The sequence below is a fragment of the Bos javanicus genome, chromosome 13 (genome assembly GCF_032452875.1).
Source record: "Bos javanicus breed banteng chromosome 13, ARS-OSU_banteng_1.0, whole genome shotgun sequence".
Taxonomy (NCBI): domain Eukaryota; kingdom Metazoa; phylum Chordata; class Mammalia; order Artiodactyla; family Bovidae; genus Bos; species Bos javanicus.
The window spans coordinates 20371741-20399633 of NC_083880.1; the positions used below are offsets into that span (position 1 = coordinate 20371741).

The 27893-nt window shown below is 36.6% G+C and overlaps 1 protein-coding gene across 4 annotated transcripts; it reads left to right on the plus strand.

Moving 5' to 3' along the window:
- Positions 1–436: 436 nt before the first annotated feature.
- ARL5B (ADP ribosylation factor like GTPase 5B) lies at positions 437–27766 on the plus strand. Of its 4 annotated transcripts, none has more exons than XM_061435951.1 (6): positions 437–595; positions 14037–14097; positions 16000–16147; positions 18765–18848; positions 20232–20383; positions 21393–27766. In XM_061435951.1, the coding sequence occupies exons 3-6, from the start codon at positions 16004–16006 to the stop codon at positions 21439–21441; spliced, it is 429 nt and encodes a 142-aa protein (XP_061291935.1). In that variant the 5' UTR covers positions 437–595; positions 14037–14097; positions 16000–16003; the 3' UTR covers positions 21442–27766. The 4 variants fall into 4 exon arrangements, with proteins under 4 accessions (XP_061291935.1, XP_061291933.1, XP_061291932.1 ...); XM_061435949.1 differs by having other exon boundaries at positions 488–760; XM_061435948.1 differs by lacking the exon at positions 437–595 and adding an exon at positions 815–1174.
- The last annotated feature ends 127 nt before the right edge of the window (positions 27767–27893 follow it).

Consider the following 27893-nt stretch of genomic DNA (forward strand, 5'->3'; position numbering starts at 1 on the left):
TAGGATTCATTTTAACTAAAGGAACTTATTTCCAATCAACACTTCACAAAAGACACTTTTTTTGTTTTGTGGGCTGGAGATCCTCGAAAACACCGAATACTTTGGAAAATAGGGGGACCTTAAACTAGTCACATGGGATTCCCAGGTAAAGAATGCCAGTGGTAAAGAACCGGTCTGCCAAATCAGGAGACGCAGGAGAGGAGGGCAGAATCCCTAGGTCGGGAAGATCCCCTGGAGAAGGAAATGGCAATCCACTGCACTATTCTTGCCGGGAAGGGAAAATCCCGTGGACAGAGGAGTCTGGCGGGGTTCTGTGCGGTAGCAAAGACTCGAATAGGACTGAGACCACACAGAGCACAAATCGATCACACAGCCGAACTCTGCGGCTACAGGCATTCCATGCATCCTTTCGTAATCAATTCTATTCAGAATTAAGAATCACTGCAGAAGCGAAGCTTGCCCACCAGCCTGAACTTGGCAGTTGAAACACTCCTCCCTTTTGCGCAACAAAAGGCAGCTGCTCAGAATAACTGTAGTCTGTGCCCAGGTTTAAGGACCAGGAAGGCTCCTGCTAGTCAACAGAAACTCAAGAGAGGTAACTCAGCAACAGCTTCTAAACAGGAAGACACCCGAAGAAGCGTTCTTCCCGGGAAACTCCGCGACTTGCACCCACATCCCCACTTTCCACCCCTCTGGTAGCTCGGAGCCCGCCCACCGGAAGTGAAACTGAGGAAACGCCACATGGAAGGCGTGGGCTGACGTAAGCGCGCCGACGTCCGGCGCCGTGCTTCCGGCGATGGGTGGTTCACAGATCGGGAGGGGAGGCGGAGCGGAGGCGGGGCTTGGGGCTGGTTGAGGCTCTGGTGGGTAGGTGGGTTCAGACCGAGGGGACTACGGGTCGGCGTTGGGCTCAGTGGGCTCGAACAAAGGACTCTCGGCCAGGGACTCGGCGCAGTGCCTTCTGACGGGTAGCTGAGCGGCAGATCGCGGCTTCTCCGCCAACCAGTGCCCTCGCCGCGAGGTCCCAGTCGGCTTTACCTCGGTGCCCCACGGCCAGTCCCGCGGTGGGGGGCCCGGCGCAGCGGCACCTGCTGCTGAGGGACCCCGCGGCCCGCCAAGGTGCTCATGATGGGGTTGATCTTCGCGAAACTATGGAGCCTCTTCTGTAACCAAGGTGAGAAGGATGGAGCTGCGCAACGGCTCGAATCCGAGGCAGAGGGTCTAACCGCTGGAGGGGACAGCTGTCTGGGGGTTAGGACAAGGTAAGGCAGGGCCCTCGGTGGACACAAACGTTCTGAGACGCAGAGAAGCGACTTAGTCAAGGAGGTTGGGTAGAAACTCACTGTTATAGCTTGGAAGAAGGTGCAAGTGATGGTTGCGAGAAACGGAATGATAGTTGCGAGAAATGGAAAGTCAGAACAGGGGGCATTTGGTGTCCTGGGATCCAAACCAAGAATTTGGAAATTTTACCGAAGGAAAGCGGAAAGCAACCTAATGATACCGGGAGACATTTGGAGGGCCTTTTCCTTTTCTAATTAAGTATCCTAAGTCTTGCCCCAGGATGTGTTCGCTCAGAAACCTATCAACTTAAAAAAACGTTACTAGTGCTGCTTTGTTTTTCGCCCTGTTCTTTTATCCAGTTCGCCGTCACGTTCTCTGTGATTTCGCCTGCTTTCCCGGACTTGGGAATGAATTGAGATACACGGGTTTCTAGAAATCTTCGTACTAAACCCTTTATTCCTTTCTTCGATATTGAAAAACTCAATGCTTTTGGTTCTGTGGAGGATATTGCGTGTCCGTAATTAGTTTAGAAACTGGTTCTGAGATGTCTAAAAGTTGCAAATCCAAACGGCCAAGAAGTTGTAAAACCTGTTCTCAGAGTGAATAAGACGTGATGGCTTCTGAAGAGAATATACCCAGACAAAAGGGCCGGCTATAGGTAAAGTTTTAGGCATTCTTTTAACTGTTATCTCAGTAATTAAAACCATTCTAAAACATACGGGTTTTTTTTTTTTTTTGCATTTAGCATCCGAACATAATAAAAGCCAGTGTTTTATGATAGTACCAGTCAGTTATTGCTAATGTGATTTATTTTTTCTGTATTTAAGAAGTTAGGAGAATGAAATGACTTTATAGTCACTTGTTCTGTAGATCGATAAGAATACTAAAATATTCTTTTTCAAGGTTACAAGTTAATAAAGATGGATATATGCATACACATATACGTGTGTGTATAAACGCAATTACCGCAGGTTTCAAAGTGGCCAGAGTTTTAATTCCATATGGATATTATCCATAACTTTAATACATTATTTTTTCAGCAGTGTATGTTTTCTAATCCTCATTACTTGAATTTACTATGTAAAGCAACATTTTAAGACATATTTAAAAGTATAGAGATTAATAATCACTTGCTATCTTTTCTCATAGTTAAAGAGTTTTCTGTGTGTGATTTGTCCCATCCCCTTTTCTCTCCTTTCTGTTTTATTACTGTGTTTATAATTTTTTTATAGATTTTTTTGATGTGGACTATTTTTAAAGTCGTTATTGACGTTTTTACAGTATTGCTTCCCTTTTATGTTTGGTCCTGGGGCGTGTGGGACCTTAGCTCCCTGATGGGGGCTTGAACCCGCAGCCTCTGCATTGGAAGGTGAAGTCTTAACCACTGAACCACCAGGGAAGTCCCTGTTTATCATTTTTTTGAGGTTTCTTAATCAAACTAGGCTTCCCTGGTGGCTCAGAGGTTAAAGCGTCTGCCCTCAATGCGGGAGACCTGGGTTCTATCCCTGGGTTGGGAAGATCCCCCGGAGAAGGAAATGGCAACCCACTCCAGTATTCTTGCCTGGAGAATCCCGTGGATGGAGTAGACTACACAGTCCCCGGGGTCGCAAAGAGTCGGACACGACTGAGCGACTTAACTAACTAACTAATCAGACTAGAAGGGAATAAGGTATGAAGAGGGAAAATTCAGATGATGAAAGACATTCAATAGGCTATTTCTATAAGTCATAATTGTTTCATCCTTTTAAATCCCCATTATTATTTAGGAATTTTTATTTTCCTTTAACTTCCTTGTTTAGAAAATTTAGAACTATGTAATGGTTATTCTGTCATTGTATTCATTCATACAACTAACATTTACTCATAGACCATAAAGCCAGACATGAGATTTAGGCATAGGAGAGACAAAGGTTAAAAATAAACAGAAAAGTTAAAGTTAAGGTAGTTACTTGCTCTCAAAGTACTCAATAAAGATGCAGCATGGTAAATTATTTCACAGATAATGTAATAAAAGCATGGTGATGGTCACCGAGAAGGAAGCAATAAATTTTTTCTCAGGTCGTTCCTAGAAGACATTACAGGAAAAGATATACTTGGACTTTAGTGATAAATAGGTGTTTACGAGGCCTGCTAAACGGTCTGAGTGGAAGGACTGATATGCAAATAAGAGAGGAATGAGATAGTTGGATAAGTAGTTTTGTTTGGCTGTATCTTAGTTTGCCTGTGGGGGGAGTTAGAGGAGATGAAGTTGGAGAGGTAACCGGGAGAACCAGATCATAGAAGGCCTTGTGTGTAGACCTGCTAGCCATAGAGCCCTTCCAGAGTTTGGTCCTTGTATGTTATTTTTAGAGCAGGGGAATAATATGATCAGATTAGTACTTTAGTTCTGTATTTTTACTTTCTATTTGTATCATCTGACAATCTCAGCATTTTCCATTTTCACCACTATGACACATCAAGTGATACTCAAATCACTCAGTCTTGGTTGCATATTAGAATAATATGCCCAAGGCCCCACCTCAGACCAGTTGAATCAGAAAGGGGAGGAGTGGCCCTGGGCCTCAGTGCCAAGATGACTGGAATATAAAGAGGGAATTGAGGACTGTTTATCTTGCCTTAAATAGTCCTTTCCCTTATCTTTCTTCCAACGTTTGTTTCCTATAGTATTTTAGAGCACCAGGCATCTTCTCATAAATGTGATACCTTTCTGGGAATAAGTATACTAACAGCACGTTTGGCTAAATAAAGCTATGACAAAGTGCATGCTTAATCTCTGTGATTTTTGTGTTTCCTTATGTTAAGCTAGGAGACTGATTACTTCAATGCACTTATCAATGAAGGAAGTAATCTTTGTGGTGGTTTATGTGTTTTGTACAAGCATACCTCAGAGATAGTCTGAGTTCGGTTCCGGACTACCAGAATAAGGCGAATATTGCAAAAAAACCAGTTACACAGTTTTTTTGCTTTACCAATGCACATAAAAGTTATGTTTAGGCCATACTGTAGTCTATTAAATGTGCAATAGTATTATGTCTAAAAAACAATGTACAGATCCTAGTTTAATTATTGCTGAAAATTGCTAGCCATCATCTGATAGTGCAGGATTGCCGCAAACCTTCAATTTGTAAAAAATGAAATACCTGTGAAGTGCAATAAAATGAGGTTACGCCTGTAGAAAATACATATGTTGCTATCTGTCTTCAGATTCACCTCAGAAATTGAGCACTCTTTTTTTTTTTTTTATTAAACTTTCTTAACTCTCTTAGACCTTGGTCTTTTTTTCTAGGTGTTGTCACCACTATACAGTTGGTCATCAGTTATTTCTTATTTTACTCAGAGTTAGGAATGAGTGGAATATGGTTTTAATTGTAGTTCATTTTCAGAACCAAAGAACAGTGACATTTTAATTTCATTAATTCATCATTTCCTTCTCATTGGTTAATTTCCTGCTATCATTTTGAGCAATGATAGCCAATTTGTATGCATTGTTACTGTTCACTTCTGATGGCTTACATCTGATGTCTCCTATTAGTGTTTTGCTCTTAATTCTGGATTTTTTGCTAGTTTGAAACACACCAGACTTAAATTTATCACTATCTGCCCCATTTTCTAAAACCTGCTTTATCCATACCTTCAAATGGTTCAGATTTCTGATCAAATGTCATTCCTCAGAGAGCCCTTTCCTTCCCTGACCACTTTTACCCCAACATTCACTGTCTTTACCCTCCTTGTTTTTCTGAGTAACACTTATCACTCCCTGTAATCATATAAATTTAGTTGTTTACAGTACTTATCTGTTTCAGTAGAAATGAATTCCTTGAGGCATGAACTTTGTCTTGTTTGTTATTGTATCCCCAATACAAAAGAACTTTTGTTCAATTTTTTTTGTTTTGTTTTTCAAACAAAAATTTTATATCAAATACACTTTTTAAAAAGTTATATAGTTCTGAAGTCTGTAAATGATGTATTAGTCAAATCACATGTTTCTGAATAATATGCATATTCTGGATAACATGGAAATTTTAAACATAGTTTGGGGTTTTTAAATAATTGAGGTATAATCAACACATAACATTATATTTGTTGCAGGTGTACTGATTATTTGTCTTATTGTGGTAGGAGAGAAATTAGTATTTTTATACCTTTTTCCCTCATTATCCTAGGATAGTATTTTGGGTTAATTTTTGTGACTGTAAAGTTTTGTTACTACTAAGTTGCAATATGCTATAATTATGTTTCCCTTTTTTCTACAGCTTTTCCCCCCCTTGAATAATCACATCTCATTGCCTTAGTTTTTTTTGTGCGTGCTGTGTGCTAAGTCGCTTCAGTTGTGTCTAACTCTTTGTGACCCCATGGACTGTAGCCCCCCAGGCTCCTTTGTCCATGAAATTTTCCAGGCAAGAACAGTAGAGTTTCTACATCACACCTATCATGATCTACTCTTCCTACTCGCCCCCTCAGTATTCCATCCTGCTCTTAGTTGGGCCTGTTTCTCATCTTTGACTGCTTGCTATACTACTATTCTGGACTTGTCTTTGCTACCATTCTAGGAATTTCCTTTGCTTTTCCATTTTATTAGAAATTTCTTTTTTTTCTTATTTCCTGGCTGTACTCCTTGATGAAGTTCATCCTTCAGAAATTTCCTGCAAAGGTGTCCAAAGTGATAATTTTTTGTGTGTGATTCCAAATACCTGAAAATATCTTGGCCTGTCCTCATTTTTGATTTATACTTGGGCTGGATATAGAATTCCAAGTTGGAAAGCATTTCTTTCAGAATTTTGAAGGTATTTTTCATTCTAGGAAATCTGTTTTCTTTCTTCTTAAATTTAGGATTTCTTCCTCTACTAATCTGTAAATCTTATTGGTCATATGGTACTAAATGTCCTTTCCATTTTTCTGTCTTTTGAGTGTGTATGTGTGAGTGCTGGGATATTTCTTTGTCTTCCAATCCTATTGTCTATTTTTAGCTGTTATATTTCTAATTTATAAAAACTTATTATTTGCTAAATGTTACTTTGTTGTTGTTCCTATGTCATTGCTTCACAATGCTATGTCTTCCAAGTGTCTTAGGTTTGTTTCTGTTTCTATTTATTTTCTGTTTCTGTGTATTTACCCTGGAAGCTTTCCCTATAGAACTATTATAAGTAATTCCATTGCATTAATATACCACAGTCTGTTTATTCATTTGCATCATGTTGGGTTGTTAGATTGTTCTAAAGTGGTTTTACTTTTTTTTTTTTTTTTTACTTTTACCAGCAACATTTGAGGCTTCTACTTGTTCCATATCTTTACCAACATTTGGTGTTGTCAGTATTTTAATTTTAGCTATTTTGTTGGGTGTGTAATGGTGTCTCATTTTAGTTTTAATTTGCATTTCTCTGATGACTTTAGATGGGGAAACAATGGAAACAGTGGCTGACTTTATTTTTCTGGGCTCCAAAATCACTGCAGATAGTGATTGCAGCCATGAAATTAAAAGATGCTTACTCCTTGGAAGGAAAGTTATGACCAACCTAGACAGCATATTAAAAAGCAGAGACATTACTTTGTCAACAAAGGTCTGTCTAGTCAAGGCTATGGTTTTTCCAGTAGTCATTGTATGGATGTGAGAGTTGGACTATAAAGAAAGCTGAGCGCCGAAGAATTGATGCTTTTGAACTGTGGTGTTGGAAAAGACTCTTGAGAGTCCCTTGGACTGCAAGGAAATCCAACCAGTCCATCCTAAAGGAGATCAGTCCTGGGTGTTCATTCGAAGGTCTGATGTTGAAGCTGAAACTCCAGTACTTTGGCCACCTGATACAATGAGCTGACTCACTGGAAAAGACCCTGATGCTGGGAAACATTGAGGGCAGGAGGAGAAGGGGATGACAGAGGATGAAATGGTTGGATGGCATCACCGACTCAATGGACATGGGTTTTGGTGGACTGCAGGAGTTGGTGATGGACAGGGAGGCCTGGCGTGCTGTGGTTCATGGGGTCGCAAAGAGTCGGACACAACTGAGTGACTGAACTGAATTGATGACTTTTGGGTATTAACACTTCTTTATGTGCTAACTCGGCGAAGGCAATGGCACCCCGCTCCAGTACTCTTGCCTGGAAAATCCCATGGATGGAGAAGCCTGGTGGGCTGCCATCTATGGGGTCGCACAGAGTCGGACACGACTGAAGCCACTTAGCAGCAGCAGCAGCAGCTGCATGTGCTAAGTGGCCATTTGTGTACTTTCTTTGCAAAATGTTTGAATCCTCTGCCCTGCCCCTTTTTGGGGGATCAAAAAACTTTTTATTTATCCTGGAATTGTACTTCCCAGGTGGTGCTTGTGGTAAAGAACCCTCCTGCCAATGCAGGAGAGGTAAGAAACATGGGTTCTATCCCTGGGTTGGGAAGATCCCCTGGAGGAGGGCATGGCAACCCACTCTAGTATTCTTACCTGGAGAATCTCGTGGACAGAGGAGCCTGGTGGGCTACAGGTGGACACAACAGAAACGACTTAGCACGCATCCTGGAATTAAGTCTTCTGTCAGATGTGTTTTGTGAATATATCCACCCCTAACCACCCAGCCTATGACTTCTCTCTTCATTTTTTAACTGAGATTTTTGCTGAGTGGAAGTTTTGGTTTTGGTGAAGTCTCATTTCTCTATATATTATTATTTAAGTGATTGTTACTTTCTATGTCCTGCTCCTTTCATCTAGAAGCTTTAGATTTGATGCTTTGGTCTGTAGCCATCTCAGATTGTTTGGGGGTTGGGATTCATTATTTTATTTTATTTTTTTATGTGGATATTTGTCCCAGTAGGATTTGCTGAAGACTTTTTTACCCCAGTTGATTACTTTGGAGTCTTTATTGAAACAGAAATGTTTCTCATTTTTTAGTTACTCAGTGTCTTGACTCTTCCTGACCCAGGAATCCCGCATTGCAGGCAGATTCCTTACCCTCTGAGCCATCTGTTACCTTTAGACTTTCTCTTCTCTTGCAGTGACTTCACAATAACTTTTAAAGCTGGTATTACTCCCACCTTTGTTTTGTTAGATCTTTTCAAAGAAAAGGTTTTCATTTTCTCATTTGTTTCTTTGTTTCTGTTTCACTAATTCTTGTTTTTCATTTCCTCCCATCTACTTTGTTTCCTATCCTCCCCTCCCCTCACCTTCTTAAGGGTTGGGTGGATGCCACTCCAGTATTCTTGCCTAGAGAATCCTGTGGACAGAGGAGCCTGGTGGACTGCTGTCCATAGGGTTGCATAGAGTCGGACACGACTGAAGCAGCTTAGCATGCATGCATGCATTGGAGAAGGAAATGGCAACCCACTCCAGTATCCTTGCCTGGAGAATCCCAGGGACAGAGGAGCCTGGTGGGCTGCTGTCCATGGGGTCGCACAGAGTCAGACACAACTGAAGCAACTTAGCAGCAGCAGCAGCAGGGTGTCATTGTTTTTATGTCTTTCTCCTTTCATATATAAACATCTTAAAGCTATAAATGTTCCTCTTATGTACTGCCTGGCTTTATTCCACAGATTTTAATATATTATATTGCATTCAGTTTTAAGAGAGGGTAAAATGTTCTCTTATATTTACCCACATTCCTGTTTTTCATGTTTTGAATTTCCATCTTGTATAATTTCCTTTCAGGCTAAAGGAACTACACTACCATTTTTGTAGTGTGGTTTTACTGGTGAATCAGTTCTCTTAGTTTTCTTTCATCTGCAAATGCCCGTTTTACCTTCATTCCTAAAGTGTATTTTTGCTGAAAATAGCATCTTGAGTGTTTGTTTTTTTTTTAACTTCATAGGCCTGTAATTTCTTAATCTATAAAATATGCAAGGTGGCCCAGGTCAGTATTTTTGTGCATTTTTGGAGACCTGGGTTCCTCAGATTTGCTGTGTAGGTAACACATTTGTTGATGAAGAGGTGGGAGAGAAGGAGCAGATAAAGCTATGGCGTTTATGATTCTGTAATAGTATACTTTGCCAACAAAGGTCCATCTAGTCAAGGCTATGGTTTTTCCAGTGGTCATGTATGGATGTGAGAAGTTGGACTGTGAAGAAAGCTGAGTGCTGAAAAATTGATGCTTTTGAACTGTGGTGTTGGAGAAGACTCTTGAGAGTCCCTTGGACTGCAAGGAGATCCAACCAGTCCATTCTGAAGGAGATCAGTCCTGGGATTTCTTTGGAGGGAATGATGCTGAAGCTGAAACTCCAGTACTTTGTCCACCTCATGCGAAGAGTTGACTCATTGGAAAAGACTCTGATGCTGGGAGGGATTGGGGGCAGGAGGAGAAGGGGATGACAGAGGATGAGATGGCTGGATGGCATCATCGACTTGATGGACATGAGTCTGGGTGAACTCCGGGAGTTGGTGATGGACAGGGAGGCCTGGCGTGCTGCGATTCATGGGGTCTCAAAGAGTCAGACACAACTGAGCGACTGAACTGAACTGAATAGTATTATATAGGACAGGGTTTTTAATGGTTCTCCCTTTTGCCCTCTCCAGGAGGCAGGCTGTGTCTCATTGCTCTCCAGGCCTTCAGGTCTCAGGTTGTGACCCCATATCCGCTGACATTTTACTCCCTACCTATTGCAATAATGCAAACTTATTTTCTATACATGCAGTATTTTAAATTTCCAAGTCACTAAATTTTGGTGTGCTGCTGCTGCTGCTGTGTCGCTTCAGTCGTGTCTGACTCTGTGCGACCCCATAGACGGCAGCGTAGGGCATCTTTATTTGTGTAGTTACATAGTTGTTCACATTCTCTGTGTTCATAGAGGGCTTGTTCTCCTTATATGGCAATTTTAGTGCAGGTATTATGTATCTAGAAGATAGCAATCCCTATTTCATGATATTTAGGTGGCTATCTTTTGTCTTAAGATTAAAAATTGGTCATTTTATATATATTTTTTGGCGTTAGCCCATTTTCATTGTTTAATAGTCTATGCTAAAACTATAAATTCTGTTTGTTATCCTTACAAATTGAGTATATAAAAATTTTTTTAGTTGGATAAAAGGAGAAATTTTTTTGTTGTTTCTTTTTCCTACTTTTTTTTTTAAGTTCCTTTTTCATCATATTTTTCCTGTTAGCCATTTTACCCATATTTGTCTACAAGCCAGTGAGCGTACTAATTTTCTTTGAATCCTCATCCTGTATAGTCTTTATGTCTTCCTTGCTGGGGGGTTGGGAGGAGCCAGCTTTTAAGGAAATCCAAGAGAATAAACACCAAAGCCAAGCCCTGTTGAAAAACTTCTGTGCAAATACTTGGTCAAAATTAAACAAAAGCTCTATGATTATTTTCCTTCATTTAATACAAATAAACCTTCTTTGTGTTGGGCTCACACACCATGAGATGGTCTCTGTGGGCACCGTACTTCATTAGAAATCTCTTCCAGGAGACCAAGCTGCACCTCTACCCTCAACAAAGGTCTGAGAATAATGTTTCCAGTGCTACTCGTTGATGCATCTCCAGAACCCAAATGAGCTGGAAGAGATTTCTAGTGAAGTAGGATGCCCACAGAGACCATCTCACAGTGTGTGACACAGTTCTAACATGTTTGGATTCCTTGTCATTCTGATTGTTATGGCTTAACTCCAGAATTACTTGGTTTTCCACACACAACCATGCCTTTAAAACACACATTCCTTTCCCTAAGCATGGGCAGCCTATTACTCTATGACAACATGTTTTTAAATAAATAATGCTATCCGGAAACATTGGCGAAAAGACAGTAAATCTTAATTTAATTACATATGTAAAGTCCATTTGAAATAAAGAATTTAGTGTTGTCCATGTTATGGTTTGCCCTCTTTAAGCTTAACTAAAAATTGACTTTTTTGGTATTCATGGAGAGTAGTTTGAAGAACTGGAAGATAAGAATATATGGCTTACATATACATGTTGAGGAGAAGTTGCAGTTATAAAAATATACAATTGTATAATTTTCTCCTCATAACTTTAGAAATTTCAGTTTTAGTGAAATGGAAATCTCTACTCCCTGCTCTGTAAATAAAAATGACATTAAAATATTTCAAGTTCATCTCATAGGCAGCAGGTTGCAGTTCAACCTTTGGCATAAATCCTTTCTCACCTTAATTTGAGACTCACTTGAACCATAACTGATATATTTTGAAATTTTTTTTTAGCATACTAGGTAAATAAATAATAAAAGCACATCTGTTTTAGTTAATTATGAAAGGCAAGGGAAATTGTTTTTAATCGAAGCTACTCTACAGGAAATCACTGACAGTTATATAGCTTAGTCTCTTAGTTGATCTTTTGGGTTTCAGTACATAAAATAAGAACTGTCTATGGCTTGTTGATTATGCCTAACCAAAAAGACAGCAGTACAGAATAAACTTCCAGTACAGAACAAACAGATTTTGTGAGCATGAGGGCCCCTTTTTAACATCAGGTAACACCATACACTATGGTAGTTATGATGGTAGTTATGCTTTTGATATGTATTGATGTGAAAATTTGATAGAGTGCTGTGATTCAGTAGCTCCAAGAAACTAACACTTGATTAGTCTAGACACCCACTGGTGGACGTTTAAAGCAGTGTGTTAAATTTTTCTGCTATGCTAGGGAGAATATGTGTCACTTTCCATATTTTTCTCAGTATTTCTTTGAGAACTGAATTAAGTCTTTGGTCATTGATATGCTCAAGTAGCAGCTAAACACAGCAGAGGCATTTGAAAGGAGGAGGAAGAATTATGGTTGTGCATAGAATACAAACAGCTTTTATTTTATACTTGTTTTTAGTAAATGCTCTTTGAACTTGAGTGTACTCTTATTATATAGATAGTTATAGAGATTTTTCAAAGAAAAGATTTAAAATAAACTTTTGGTTATTTCATGCTTTCAAAAAGCACTTAGCTGTTCTTTTACTAATGGTGCTTTATTATATAGACTCAATTTTCACTTCAGAAGATGTGTCTTAGTTTACCTGAAGGATAGATACACATCCCTTCATCATAAGCCAGAGTTGAAATTTTATGTTTTGTCTTAATTGCTAGAATTCCATATCTTGGAGAGGGAAAGGAGTCTGAAAAGGTTAATCTTGATTAACTTTAAGTTAATTAAGCATTTGAAACTTTAACGAAGCTCATACTCCATCTACCTTCAGTGTTTTCTTTCCTAACAGTTTAAACTCAGGGCCAGTCTTTCAAAATGATGGGTTATTTATGAATTTACCATTACAAGTCTTCAGTACCATAATAGTGATTATAATACAACCGTAAAGCCAAGAGCAGGCATGTTTGCAAATGGCCCTGTGTGTTCTCTTGAATTGCTCAGTAATGATGGTATTATCGTTCCATACCCTTCTCCTGGCAGGAGTACTCAGGTTGAGTGCACCTTTACATTAGTGGCTTCTTCTCCTGTCCGCTAGGGCCACGTGGTCTCCAGATCCTGGGCAGGTGGAGTTTCCAGCTGTCACCAAAGTTTAGGATATCTGTTCCTCCACTAATAAGAGCGCTGCCACTCGTGTACTGTTCTCAGGGACAGAAACAGGGCAACACTTCAAGATCGACTCCATTAGAAATTACGGGATACAAATCAAAAGCCAGAAAAAGAAAAAGAATGACAGTGAGTTAAGATAAGCAAACAAGTTGTGTTTCTTTTTTTAAAAAGTAACTCCTGCCATAGTGAAAATAGCCTTTCCAGAGGACCATGTCGTTTGTCTTGCAGTGCTATAGACAGCGCCCGTGTAGCATGCGGGTCATGAGAAGACAGAGACGTTTTGTGAATTATGGCTCCTCTTTTTGATGGGTGCAGTGTTGATACTATTTGAGTAGATGTATAATCAGAATTTTGACATTCATCAGAGGTTACCAAGAGCATCAGGGATCTGATATGAAATGTAGCAGATTCACTACATATGAGTTGATTATGTGGCTGTTCTTATGGCAACTTCCTTAAGTACCCTGTTGAATTCACTGGTAACTTTTTAAACGTTCTGCCCTGGGAGAGAGGAATCATACATTCTGTATAGGTTAAAAGTCTAGCAAAGATGATATGTAAAGTATTTTCTGAATACTAAGGCAGTTCCCAAATATCTACTACTTAACAGAATAATTAGCTGGGCCTTAAAAATGTGTTATGAAAGAAATGGCACTTCTAATGCAAGGCACCTGAAGGAGGGAACTGAAGAGTTGTTTTTGTATGAAGAGTGGAAACAGTTGAAAAAGCATGAAAAACTCAGTAATTGCTTATTTGTCTGGAAATTAATGGGAGGAAAAAAGTCTGGTTGAAATTATGTGTCTTAAAGAAATTATACATCTTATTATTGACAGGGAATACTGTTCAGTTTTTTTGGATTTTTAAGTGGAAAGAAAAAAATATCTTGGTATGTGTAGGTGGGAAAACATCCGACTGTAAAAACAACTTGACAAAAAACTAATTTGATTGGTAGAGAGGGCAAGCAGTTGTGTACAGCGCTTTTTTTAAAACTTATATTCTAATTCATACTATCTTGTCAAGATTACTATTTGGGTTTTCCCCCCAAACTAAGTAACAAAGTTCTCTTGTGCCTGCATCTTACCCATCTCCCAGATTCTTTTATAAGAGAGAGAAAATGTCATAACAGATTGCCTCACTTAAGGCAAGTAGTCTTGACATCATAAAGTTTTATTTCTGTCTGTATCTTAATCCAGGAATAAATATCCAGTGAATGATTCTCATTAGAGAGCTACCTAATAATCATTGTTGAAAGCGTGTAATTGAAGTGCGCAGCAGTGTTAAATGTTTCTGGTTTGCTTTCTTTTTGTAGAACACAAAGTAATTATAGTGGGACTGGATAACGCAGGGAAAACCACCATTCTTTATCAATTGTAAGTATGGGTGTTTAATTAAACAGTTTTTATTTTCAATATTGGAGCTAATTTTGTATAATTAATAAGAATGAGATGCCATTATAAGGGGAAAACTTAAACATACAGTTTTGTATTTAGCCAAACACAAAATTTATTAAGCAGTTTTTAAGGTAAATTTGCTGTATGTTTGCTACAATGTTCAAAAACACTCATTTTTTTTCCAGCCTTGAAAGAAAGAATTAATATTAAACTAAAAATAACTGAAGCACACATTCCTGTGAGGGAAGGATGGGATAAAGTACATTTTGCTGAGCTCTTCCCTCTCTGAAGTCCATGTGAATAGAATGATATATTGAAGCTATTATTGCTCTCCTGACTAAATAGCTCAGGAATTGTTTAACATACCCAGACTTGTCAAATCAAAAGAAATGAAGATCGCACCTGAAAATACTGCTTTAGCGGCTTGCAACAAGAGGCTCGAGACTTCCAGAGAAATACATTACTACTTTCAGGATACTTTAACAGCCCATCAATCCACTTGTCAGACTGCCTCCCATTATCCTCTCAGTGCCAGTGCAGTGATCCTTGTTAAACAGTGGGAATGGATCTGTGTCCCAGGCATTTTAACAAATAATTATAAAATACAGTGCTCCATTGTATGCTTCTTGTCTCTTCCCGCCTCATCTTAAGTACATCAGCTGACAGCTCTCCAGAAATACTTCACTTAAGCAATGCTTAATGTTTTTTTTTCAGCTGCTTTGCTGAAAAGCTACCAACTTATGGCTTGTTGTTTCAGAGTTGAATAACTACTTGTTTTTCTTTAAAACATTCATCCATTGGTCGTTATGTAATTTACTATGCCTTAGCCTTTGGACTTTAGAAATAAACATTTCAGAAACCTGTCATCATTGTTGAAGTAATTTTGCATATAGCTTCAAAAATACATACATTAAACCCAAGGGAGAATTACAAGCTTCTTCCAACATAGTACTGACATTATAGGCAGATAAATTTTGTTGAATTAATTGATTAATATAGCTTAACTGATGATTATGATAATACACGTGATATGAGCATCATTGTATTTTCATTTGCCCATCGACTGTAGTTTTGGTTAATAGACATCTAGTAATCTTTATGGTTAAGCCAAGTGTTAGCTTTCTCATGTAGACAGTCTTTAAAATGATCTCAAGCCCTTGTAGCTCAGTTGGTAAAGAATCTGTCCACAATGCAGGAGACCCGGGTTTGATCCCTGGGTGGGTAAGATCCCCTGGAGAAGGAAATGGCAACCCACTCCAGTATTCTTGCCTGGAGAATCCCATGGACAGAGCAGCCTGCCAGACTACAATCTGTGGGGTCGCAAGAGTCAGACATGACTTAGTGACTAAACAACCGCCATACTTGAGCCCAGAACAGGATGGCATATCGACTGTAGTTTTAGTTAATAGACATCCAGTAATCTTTATGGCTGAACCAAGTGTCAGTTTTCTCACGTAGACAGTTTTTAAAAAGTGATAGCCTACTTACTATTCATTGGTTACTACTTTACAAGTATAGATGACACAGTCACCTAGAAATTTGCTCTTTCAGCGTAGGGGATTGGTTCTGCTCTAACTGATAAGAGGACATGGGACTATTGGAATTCTGGCCACAAAAATGCCCTCTCACTCCACACAGTTCTGTCCAGATCAAGCCTGTAGTTTATTCTATTAAAAGAACCAAAAAGCATTCCTTCAGTTGTTGTTTGTCTAGGTATTTGTTTGCACAAATGTTCTGCAAGGTTGAACAGTGATTTTGTTGCTAGTGATTACCATCATTGGTGCAAGTAAAAAAGGTTGATTCATATGAAAATACAGAGATAACAGTTGCTTTGGGTTCTCAAGATTTACAAGAGTTTTTATGGTATCTGTCTTTTAACAGCTTAATGAATGAAGTGGTTCATACATCTCCAACCATAGGAAGCAATGTTGAAGAAATAGTTGTGAAGAACACTCATTTTCTTATGTGGGATATTGGTGGTCAAGAGTCACTTCGATCATCCTGGAACACGTATTACTCAAATACAGAGGTATACTGAGGTTACTTCTGAATTTGAATGAGAAGAACCAAAGAGTAAACCCAGAAAACAGATAGGCTACACAGAAGGCATAGTCACAGTTCCCTTTTAATAAGATTCTTTTTCTGTAAGGAATTGGAGGTTTTCAAATTAAAGAGGAAAGGCAAGTCGGGAGAATAATGGGAGCTATTACTAGTGGAATGCTTACTGTTGTCTGGCTCTCTAAATTCATCCTTAGGCTAATACTGTAGTATCTCCATTGCTGGAGGAAGTGGACACCAGGATAAACTATATAACCTTTCCCAGCCTTACAAGAGGCTGTGGGTAGCAGGGAATACAATACTTTAAGCATAATTTAATACAGGATTTTTAAATCACATGAATTGAACATTCACATTTTTGGTGAGATTATATTTTAAATAAAAAGCAGATGATTTGCAAGCCATCCTCCCAGCATTCACTATCACTTATTTCATTATTTGAGTCAACCCAGGAAGCAAATCTGGAATATCTTTTATATTTGTGTTTATTTAATCTTTTTAGAGGCAAATTCTTTAAAAAATAATAAGTGCAGTGCTATTGAGAGAGGTTTATCTTCAGGAATACTAATGTGCAATTGCATCTATAGTTTTTCTTTACAAAGAGGTACACCAAACCAGTTACTTTTTCTGTAATGAAACCTTAAAAATTGACTTTTTTTTTGAGAAGGAGTTGGAGAGGAGGTGGGAGTATTGATGCAAAGAATTTTTGGTGAATAACTTGTCTTTTAAAATTAAAAAAAAATAATAGCCTATGTGTATGTGTGTATATATTCTAGTGCAGTGTGTGACTGGTCAAACCATGATGGCATATCATGGATACTTAGCAGTTGTAGTAGTGCTTAATTATTTTTATTTGCAAGGGGAGGATAGGTTGATAAGCTAGTATTTATGGTTATAGGTTAGTTTAGTATATATTTCTACATAACATAGCAAAATAACATTCTGAAACTAAAATGTGTTAGAATAAGGGAAGAACATTTTAATATAGCTGTAATTTCTTCACAGCTCACAGTTAACTCCAAGTCTGAAAGGAGCAGTTACCTTTGGTGAATAGATCAAAGTTGGTTCCAGCTGATTCATACGTATTGATAACATTCCTAAATGGTAGTTTTTCAATTTGTTAACACAAAAAGACTTCACATTGGTCCAGAGAGACATACATTATTAGTGACTCCACTTACATGAATTGTCCTTAGGAACTATTTCTACAAGAATATCAGAATTACTACAGAGAACTTTTTGACCTTCCATGTAGCACAGTAGCATAGCACATAGCATTTGCAGCCTTAGATTCTTAGGTAGAGATTTTATCTACATAGTGATTTTTGTTCACTTTGTTCACCCTTCTTATCTTGCTGCTTAAATTCTTTATATGGAGGCATCATTTAAAAGCTGAAATGTCACCATACAGTAAGTTACACAGTCATTGACTAATTTCTGACACCTTCCGTCTTTAACTTAGGAGAAGGCAATGGCACCCCACTCCAGTACTCTTGCCTGGAAAATCCCATGGACGGAGGAGCCTGGTAGGCTGCAGTCCATGGGGTCGCTAAGAGTTGGATATGACTGAGCGATGTCACTTTGACTTTTCACTTTCATGCATTGGAGAAGGAAATGGCAACCCACTCCAGTGTTTTTGCCTGGAGAATCCCAGGGACGGTGGAGCCTGGTGGGCTGCCGGCTATGGGGTTGCAGAGTCGGACACGACTGAAGCGACTTAGCAGCAGCAGCAGCAGTCCGTCTTTAACTTACCGAGTTACTTCCCCGTATTCTGTCTATTCTGACTTGGCCATATTTCTTACATTTATCCCCTGTTTTTAGATTTCCTTTTATCTCTTTATAAGCTCTTGTTAGTTTGTGCTCGGATTGCTCTATTTGTTTCTTTCCCCTAATTGTAGGGTCATTTGGAAAATATGACTCTACCCTTCCTGTGTATTTGACTCATCTTCTATAACCCTCAAAATGTTTAGTCTCATTTCTTTTTCTTCTGTATAAGATGTTCAATTTAGGGGCCGTTTCTCATTGTATCTTATTTTTCTTATCAAAGATGCTTTATTTTGAAAATGTAACATACCTTTCTTTATTTACACCATTATCAATAGCTTTCTCCTGTTAGAGTATTAGTAACATCCAAGTGTGTATATATATTTCCATTTAACACATTTTTCTTGCCCTTCTATTGTTGATATTTTACATAAAATTTTTTTAAGTTTTAGTGTGAGTTATTTAAATTACTGGGACTTTTTTTTAAGACTGTGGCTTTCTTTTTTAAAAACACCTTTTACTACTTGAATTTTAAAATAAATCTTAGTATATATATTAAGGGCATATTATATCTTTAAATATCACTTTTAAAAAATAAACTCCAGCATGGTTTTTATTTGTTGAAGTTGTGAGTTATTTTTCATATTGACATTTGGATTTTACTGCTTGATGTAATTCAGTATAATACAAATTCTTTATGATGAAAAAGACCAGTTTTATAGTGATGATGTTGCCATAGTAGAAAGTACTTCTAGCACTTAGAGTAGTTTTGCAGAAAACATGAACATCTCATTCAATTTTCTTTCTTTTTACTTGTCTTCTAGTTCATCATTCTTGTGGTTGATAGCATTGACAGGGAACGACTAGCTATTACGAAAGAAGAATTATACAGAATGTTGGCTCACGAGGTAAATTTTGAAAACAAACATAAATGGAGTAAGGTATCCAATACTGCTTTTGTGTTTTCACAAAGATTAATGTGCTCTGCTGTTGGTTATTTCTTCGTTAACTAAGTTTTATATATCAAACTGATGAAAGTCGTGAAGTCAAAAAATTTTAATACTTTATCAAACTTAAGAAAACCTTACACATTAATCTGGAGACTGATGCTGTTAATTGAAAACAGTTTTCACAGTTAAAACTACTTGTTCATACCTTAAAAAGTCTGAAAAATTGTGGCAAGAGAATGGAAAATTTAAGATCTTTTCATCTCTGCAGTGTATAATGGGTTACCCTGGTGGCTCAGTGGTAAAGAACCCTTCTGCCAATGCAGGAGGTGAAGGTTAATCTCTGGGTCAGGAAGATCCCCTGGCAGAGGAAATGGCAGCCCAATCCAGTATTCTTGGCTGGAAAATCCCATGGACAAAGGAACCTGGCAGGCTACAATCCATGGGGTCGCTTAATTCTAAATAGTTCATAAATACAAAAGACTTAGAAAGTAAAACATTTATGTAGCTACCACTCAATATATGATGTTAAATACCTTATGAGATCTCTCCAATCTGATTTTCTTCCCTTCTGTCTGAGAGGATCCTGAAAGATTACACCATCCTAAAAGTAGTGAATATTATGCATATTATTACTGTGCACATTATTACTACAATTTTATGTACCCATCAACAACTATATAGTGTTTTACTCTAAGTATATATACCACACTTCATCTGTTCTTGTCTTAATGAACACTAAAGTTACTTCCAGTGTTCCCAGTTCTGCAGTGAACATTAATCAATGAGCTTTGGTTGGACAGATTAATTAGTAGTATTGCCCAACCCTCACCTTCAGTACGCTCCTTTAAATTCTGGAGAGATTCTATAGTATACTGTATTGACCTACTAGAATATTGCTCAGATAATTTTAAGTCATTATTTCAGATTCAGGTTTATTTTACTTTTAGTTTGACCCATTTGGCCCAACAACAGAAAAATAACTTTTAATATCTAGCTTATATTAGTTTAATGTGTTTTTTAGAGTGAATCATTAAGTCATGGTTCTTTGAGGTCATTTTTTATTTCAACAAAACTTTTAAATGATTAGTGCCTGATTATTTTAAAGTACAGAGATTTCATTAGAATTGTTCCGTAGGGCCTATTCTACCCTCCTGCTTCATTAGTTTTATTTTGAATTGTGATATTTGATGTATTATAAGTATTTCATTGGGGGAGAATAGATACATGTATATATATAGCTGAGTTCCTTTGCTGTCCACCTGAAACTATCACAGCATTATTAATTGCCTATACTCCAATATAAAATTAAAACATTAATAAAAGATTTCATGTTGATTGCAGGATTTACGGAAGGCTGCAGTCCTTATCTTTGCCAATAAACAGGATATGAAAGGGTGTATGACAGCAGCTGAAATCTCTAAATACCTCACCCTCAGCTCAATTAAGGATCATCCATGGCACATTCAGTCCTGCTGTGCTTTAACAGGAGAAGGGTGAGTGTGTGACTTCTTTCAGATTTCTTGCAAGTGTTTTCCACCAACTTGCTTTCTTATTTGAATCCTTTTCCATTTTTGTTCTTATGGTGTCTCAGGTTGAATAATTTTACTCAATTGCTACTGTTAAATTACAGTTTAACTAAGTTACCAACAATTTTTTTTTGTAACTTTTAGTATAAATGGAATGTTTTACCAAAAAAGGGCAAGAACAAACTTTTGAAGAAAGTTTTTACAATCTAGATTTTCAGTTGTTGTTCATTTCTTGTGTCATTGATTAACTGGGAGAAAACTAATGTAACCGGAATAAAAGAGGAGACGTCAAAGAAATTAAGTCTAAACTCCCAGCTTTCGACAAGAGCGCATCTCTTTCTTATCAGGAGTCATTTTGGGAGGCACACTTGTAAACAATGAACAATTAAGAACAATCCATTCTAATGTATTTCTCCTTTTCTAAGAACGTACATTTGGACATAGTAGACTGAGGAGAACCCATTGTATTATATATGGCCTACCCAGTTTATTTCTAGGAACTTATTTATCCTCAAATCAAACTGACCTTCTCATTATTTCTCATACTAGAAATAACTTGTAATATAGTAGCTATATGTTGATGTTTGGACCTATACTTGTTAAAGTATACTTATGCTATGCTATGCTAAGTCGCTTCAGTTATGTCCGACTCTGTGCGACCCCATAGACGGCAGCCCACCAGGCTCTGTTGTCCCTGGGATTCTCCAGGCGAGAACACTGGAGTGGGTTGCCATTTCCTTCTCCAGTGCATGAAAAGAGAAAAGTGAAACTGAAGTCGCTCAGTCGTATCCGACTTTTAGCGACCATGGACTGCAGCCTACCAGGCTCCTCCGTCCATAGGATTTTCCAGGCAAGAGTACTGGAGTGGGGTGCCATTGCCTTCTCCGAAAGTATACTTACAGTAGACTTAAAGGATGCTTTCAGTTTTTAATATATAGTTTTTTTATTTTGAAAAGACTTTTGCTTTCTGTTTCAGGTTATGCCAAGGTCTAGAGTGGATGACCTCCCGGATTGGTGTGAGATAACTTTTTTGCTCGAAAGAGACTCTATTTATTCTGTGACATGAACCTAGTACATTTGGCTGCTAAAGCAGCAGCATGTTTAATTAATTTATAACAACACAAACCTCTGTGAGCAACACTTGAATCAAGTGCAGCTGAACTGGAACATAAAAGATTTTTTCTTAACTTTTTTTTAATGCACTAATCTTCAGTTGGATAAACATAATGTATAACTGTTTTCAGCAACAGAATTCTTCAGACTGCTTATTCTAATTATTCAACGACTGCCTTTTAAGAAATATTTGTCATATGTTTAATGTTTTCTGAAGTATTGTAATGACTTTAATGACCAGTTTCTTTTCATTTCTTGACTGCTCCCTCCCCCTACCAGATAATTACCAGTTGTGGAACTTGTCAGGTACTGTTTGCAAACTTATCTAACACTAAATATTTGCTCCCTCTGTAAACCACTTACTTTTGGACAGAACTTTATTATAGAGAAAGAAATATGCCTAAAAGATATATATTTAAGGAGTGGATGAACATCATGAGACCTGCCTTTTAAATGAGTTGCTTTACCCCACATTATTGCAAGTCATGGAATAATTTTAAGTTTCTATTAGCATCTCAATTAAGAAGGCTGTTTATCTTAGAAGAATTAAGTTCAGTTTTCAGCCTACAAGACGGGATTGGTTTTGGTTAAAAACTAATAATAGTAAAATATTTATTTCAAAGCCCAACTTCAATAGTAAATACTTTGATTAAATATGGTATTTTTAAGAATGTCACATTATTCAATGCATATATAACTATCAGAAATTACTAAAGTATACCAGCACTGAAAATATAACAAGGCACTTGAAATATATTTTTACTATCAATTACAAACAACTTTATTATCAGAAAAAAGTTAACTGTTTCATTTGCAAGGGTACCACATCTGCTTTGGGCAATAGCTAAAAAGCAGAATAATAAACAGTTCATTTTATTTCTTAGGATTTCAAATTGTGTGATAGCATCTCTACCACCAGCAGTATATTACTTAAAAAATCCATGTCTTTGCTTAAATCTGTTGTGGTGTAATAGGCTTGAAACGATTAACATTTGTGTAATTATGCCTCGTGTTCTAAAATCTTTTACTAGATTATAGGAAACTGCTGAACTTAAGCGTGGCTTTTAGAATATTACTATGAAACTCAAGTTTAATACACTAACAACTTAAACAAATTTTTGCTAGTTAAAAACTCATAATCTAGCAAAAGTTTATTTTATTGAATAACATTAAAACATTTTTAAGGCAGTGTCTAATATGAACAGTAATCTAAATAGTACATACCTTAAGAGGGGGGGAAAAGTATTGTAGTTTTGCTTCTCTTTATTTCAAATGTGCGCTTTTGCTATAATGAAAGAGATAAAACACATACATAGAGAATAATACTTTATTTTTGCAGTATTCTTTCATTTGGGTCAAAAATAGGATTCAGTGTTCATAAAAATATCAATACCTATTCAAAAGTGATATTTTAATATTTTTACTGTAGGTTGTTTAAATTTTGCTGTTTTCAGGTATACTGGATTTATTATACTTAGTCTAAATAATTTAGTTGAATGTGGTGACATTTTTCTGATTCCTATTTAGTGGTAGTACTCCCTGGAACTGGAAATCACCAGAGGAAAACTCTCTGGGCTTTGGGACCTAGTTGTTCATTAACCTTGTTTTCAACCTTTTTCTTAAATGATACTGTACCAGGTAGAGGGAAATTTTGTTTTTAATATAATGTATAGTCAGGAACAGGAGAGAAAAGTAGACAAGAATCAATACGGTATGTATGTGGGGTAGAGTAGGGGCAGGAGAAATTATGAAAATCTGTTTACCTAAAGCACACTTGGCCAGAATTTCTATCATGGGTTGTATAGTTTAGCCATGAATACTGGGGATAATTCTCTGAATTCTTTCCTGAGAAAAATCATATTTAATACTCCTGTATTTGTTCTTATTGTGATATCTTTCTTCTTGTATCTAATAAGATTGGCTGGCTCCATTTTCTTCTATCAAATTATATGGTTATTTTTTTATATTACCACATCAGCATTATACTGAAAGTGTTAATAGTCGATTGTATTTTGTCAGACTACTAGTGTAGACTCAAGTTTTCTATTTGATCTTTAAAATACAATTTGTTTTATTTTCTAAATGCTTTAAAAAAATATTTGTTGGTTCTGGATTAGAAATTGTTAGCTGTGTGTTGAAGATGAAATAGATGTCCAGCTAGTTTTGTGCCAACGATTGGGAAAAGTTCAATTAGAAAATTCATGTAAGACTTTTAAAGTTTTTTTTATGGGTTCTCATTAGATATTTCCTCTTATAGTAATATGAAAACTGATTATCCTTTACTCCAAGAGAATGTTTTGACCCAAGCACGTATTTAACATTGAAACATTGATTCTGAAATTTATTGAAAATCAGTCAACTATAAGATACTGTCTGATGAAAAAATGTAAATTGTGATTAGTGCCTTTATCTGAATTTTGAGATAAGTTCTCAATTTTGTATTATACCTGTTCTTTAGAAGTCATAATTGCAGCTCATTATTAATTTAACAATAGTTCAGGTTTCACCCTCCCCGTCAATCCCTTAGTTGCCTAGCAAAATTTCTAATAAGTGGTAGAAGGCAGGGGGACCCACCCATGTTACTTCTGGGAGATTATTCTACATATTTGTTTTTAATTTGAGATAAAGAAACTAAACAAATCTTTGGTTATAACTAAAATGTAACTGTTACCCTTGTAAGTTCAAGGCATTTTTCTTAATTTTGAACATGTTGCATTCTTCCTGTTTAAACCCATCTTTCTTATCAAAGTCCATTTGAGAACTTTTAGAATTAATAAGCCTTTTTATATGGGAACACAGCTGTGTATTGTTAATGTAATTTAATTCCTTAAAATTTGAAATAGTAATCTATAATCTGTTAAATAACACGATTAAGTACACATTTTTGCTTTTAGGTTCTTTGTTAGTATACTTAAAGGTATAATTTTATTCTAGCTTCACTAGAGGAATGATGATAAATTGAAATTTCATTGTTAAAAATTATTTTTTAAATGGATGCTACTCTTGTAACCATAGTCATTTTGATTAAGCATAAATAACTTTCATTATCTTTAGCATAAAGAGAAAACAATTATTTTCCTATGGAAACCAAGAGTGATATAGGCAGTGCTGTAAACATTATTCTCGGAAGAGTGATGGGGAGCCACAAAGCAAAGAAAATTTTAAAACAATAAAAGCTTTATTTTTAAAAAAGTATTTTTGATGTAGTATCTTAGGATGAATTATAAATGGATTTGTCTCTGCCTAGAGTTCATTGAATTCTTAACTATATAAAAGAATACCAGTTGATAAAACATACTGGTATTATACCTAGAATAGATTAATTCCCTTGATATTTATCTTTGAAGACCAACTTTCTGAGCCTAACTATGGCTTTGAATCCAAAACATATTTCATACCTAGTTCAGTTCTAAAGGATCTTTTTTATCTTGTCAGGGTATGGTCACTTCACAATATAGCATGATGGCTTGTAGCTAGTAGAATGTAGGGCTGGCTATCTAAAGAAGTGGATTTGAATCTGTTTGGCTGTGACCTGTGTGACCTTGGACAATTACTATTGTTCCTGGCCTTCTTACTATTTTTCCCATACTGAAGAAAACTAGAGCAGCAGTACAACTTTTGGTTTTAAAATTCTGAAAGTTTATATACTACTATTAAAAACTGAAGGAAGAAAAAAACACCCAAAACACAGAAACAAAAAAGAAGCAAACCAGATGGAGGAAGGACATGTAACATGAAATCAAATCTATTATTTGATTCCCACCTTATTATCATTTCGTTTAGTATATCAATACAATCAAATAAGAAAGCAAAGAATCAGCTAGTAACTGCCACTCCACTTAAACTGAGCTAATAGTTAATGAAAATGCAAAAGAGAAAATAAGCCACATATTGCTAAGAAGATATTTAAGCTATTTACAAAACACTATACTGGGAAGTGCTCTCTTCTAGAAAATATCTTGCTTATTTTCCTGGCTTTTACTAATTGGATGGAAGTGGTTAGTTTGTTCAGAGCTTATTGGCTTTAGAGGATTACCCCAAACTCCAGTTCTATGTTGATTTTCCAGTACTGAAAGGATAGTGCAGCCAGGATTGTCAATATTTTACAAATATCATAAATCTGTAAGTAGTTTAGATTCAAAGTCAGTTTTTTCAGTAATGTCTCATCCTTATTCATTTAGCATTACTGTGAAGACTGGCATCTAAAAGCCAGGTCCCCAAAAAGTACTTTTTAAGAGTTTCAGTTAACCAGAGTTATACAGAGAAGGCCAATTAAAAAAAAAAATTTTTTTTTAAGCTGCTTTATATTAAATTCAAGATAGAAAAAATATTGTGTTTCATCACAGACCTAAAATCAGCTTTAAATATATGAAGTCTTGTGAGATGTTTGAGAAATGTTAGAGGTTTAGAAGCATGTGTAGAAACAAAAGTCAAAAAACTTGATAATGTGAGGTTAAAATCTTCAATAGAAAATTTGAATGAAAACAGTGAATTGCCCCCATTCAAAGCACTTAAAACTACTAGAAAATTCAGTCTTACTGTAGAACCAGATGGCCTATATTATTATTTATGTGACCAAAGGATTGAAGACTGATTGGGTTTCTAGAATTTGAGAGTATAGTCACAAAAAGCCCCTTTTGCATTTTTATAAACCAGTAGTCTGCCCCCGCCCCCACCTAGAAATGGAAAAATAATGTGCTATGCATGTCTTCTGGAATTGAAAACAAAATTCTAGAAGAATAGAAATGTTCTCTTGCACAAACTTGTAAAATTTTAATTTAAAAATTACCTCAGTTTTCAGTCCATATGGTGTTGTCCTCCAGTTTGTGTGATGTGGCACCATCCTATTAAAGTCCCCTTCCCCCAAACTGTACTGAAATAGGCAGGTTTCACAGCCAAGGGAGAACATTCCTCAAAGACTGTTTTCTTTTAGTCTAGTTTACCACCAGCAGGACTCATGTGGAGCAGATCCATATACTGTTCATTAAAGCACATGGACAAGTGCTTAGTCAATATTTAATCTGTTTAATTAAAACCAAGTAAGGGAAAGGAAAAACCTTAAAATTTAATTGATTTTTATTATACTGTGAATATATTTCCATCAGTGTTGGTAAGATATCAAATGACTATCAGTTGATGTTGGTTATATATCATTTATTTGTTATCTTTTGGCCATATTCATAAGAGAATATAATCGTTGTAATCTTACATTTTCCTTTAGGAAATTCAGGGACTCTACAGCCCCTATTTTGTTCTCTTGGAGTAAACTATTCAGTGTAGTTATGAAAACTTTTCATTTTGATTTTTCTTAAAAGTTGAGCTGCTGTTTCATTAAAAGTGTGAAATAAAATAATGGTTATGATTTTTTTCCATTATGTAATTATTATAAATTTTACCTTATTGATCACTGTACAGAGGATGGTTAAAAAAACAAAAAATAAAGCTGAGAATCATTGCAGCCTTGCTTTGTGTTAGTTCTAATCAGAATATCATGATTATAATTGCACGTTGCCATCTTAACATAAATTGGTGCTTTAGAGCATGAAAGAGGAAACAGCAGGCCCTATATAATACACTTCTTGCCTCAGAATGTAAAACTACATTAAAGTGTCTGTATATTTATGTTCATTTCTTAAGATTTAAATATAAATTGTTACCCATGAAGCTTCAGGCTTTCTGCAAACACTGTAACAATATATTAGCTAATCAGCTTGGTAAAATGAAGATGGTGTTAATAAGGCCAAAATTATGAATTGGATCTCTCTGGGGGTCCACTGGTATTATACAGAGGAAAAAAATGTCTTTCATGCCACAAACTGTGCTTCTTAATCCCAACCAAACAACTGAGATGTGTGCTATTGGTGCAGTATATAAGCATTCATAGAATTAAAAGAGCAAATTAATTATTTAATGCACTCACATCATCACTTCTTGAAAGTGGTTCAAAACATGTTCTTCTAGTGGTGGGGTTGTTTTAAAGACATGTTTTAACTTTTTAATAGTTTTATTACTGTCGTAAAATGCTTCGATATGTTAAGTTTAGGTTACTGGTACTCATGACTTACTGCTTGCATGCCTACTTATCCAAGTGAAAGGATGCTGTTTGCTCTGGAATGTTCATCTTTTAGACAGGTTTTGGCTCATTTGCAATCATGGTGCAATACAGTGTAACATTGTTTTCAGTCAACAGTTTTATTTTTGTCATAATAAATAATTACTTTTCCAATATGACATGAACCCAGTGTTGTTGTTGTTTTTAAGATAAAATTTTAACAGTTTTGCTGCAAGTGATAGAAACTCACCTAAGCAACGTAGAGGAATTTTATAATTAAAAATGAGGTGCTGGTGCAACTGCTGAGCCCAC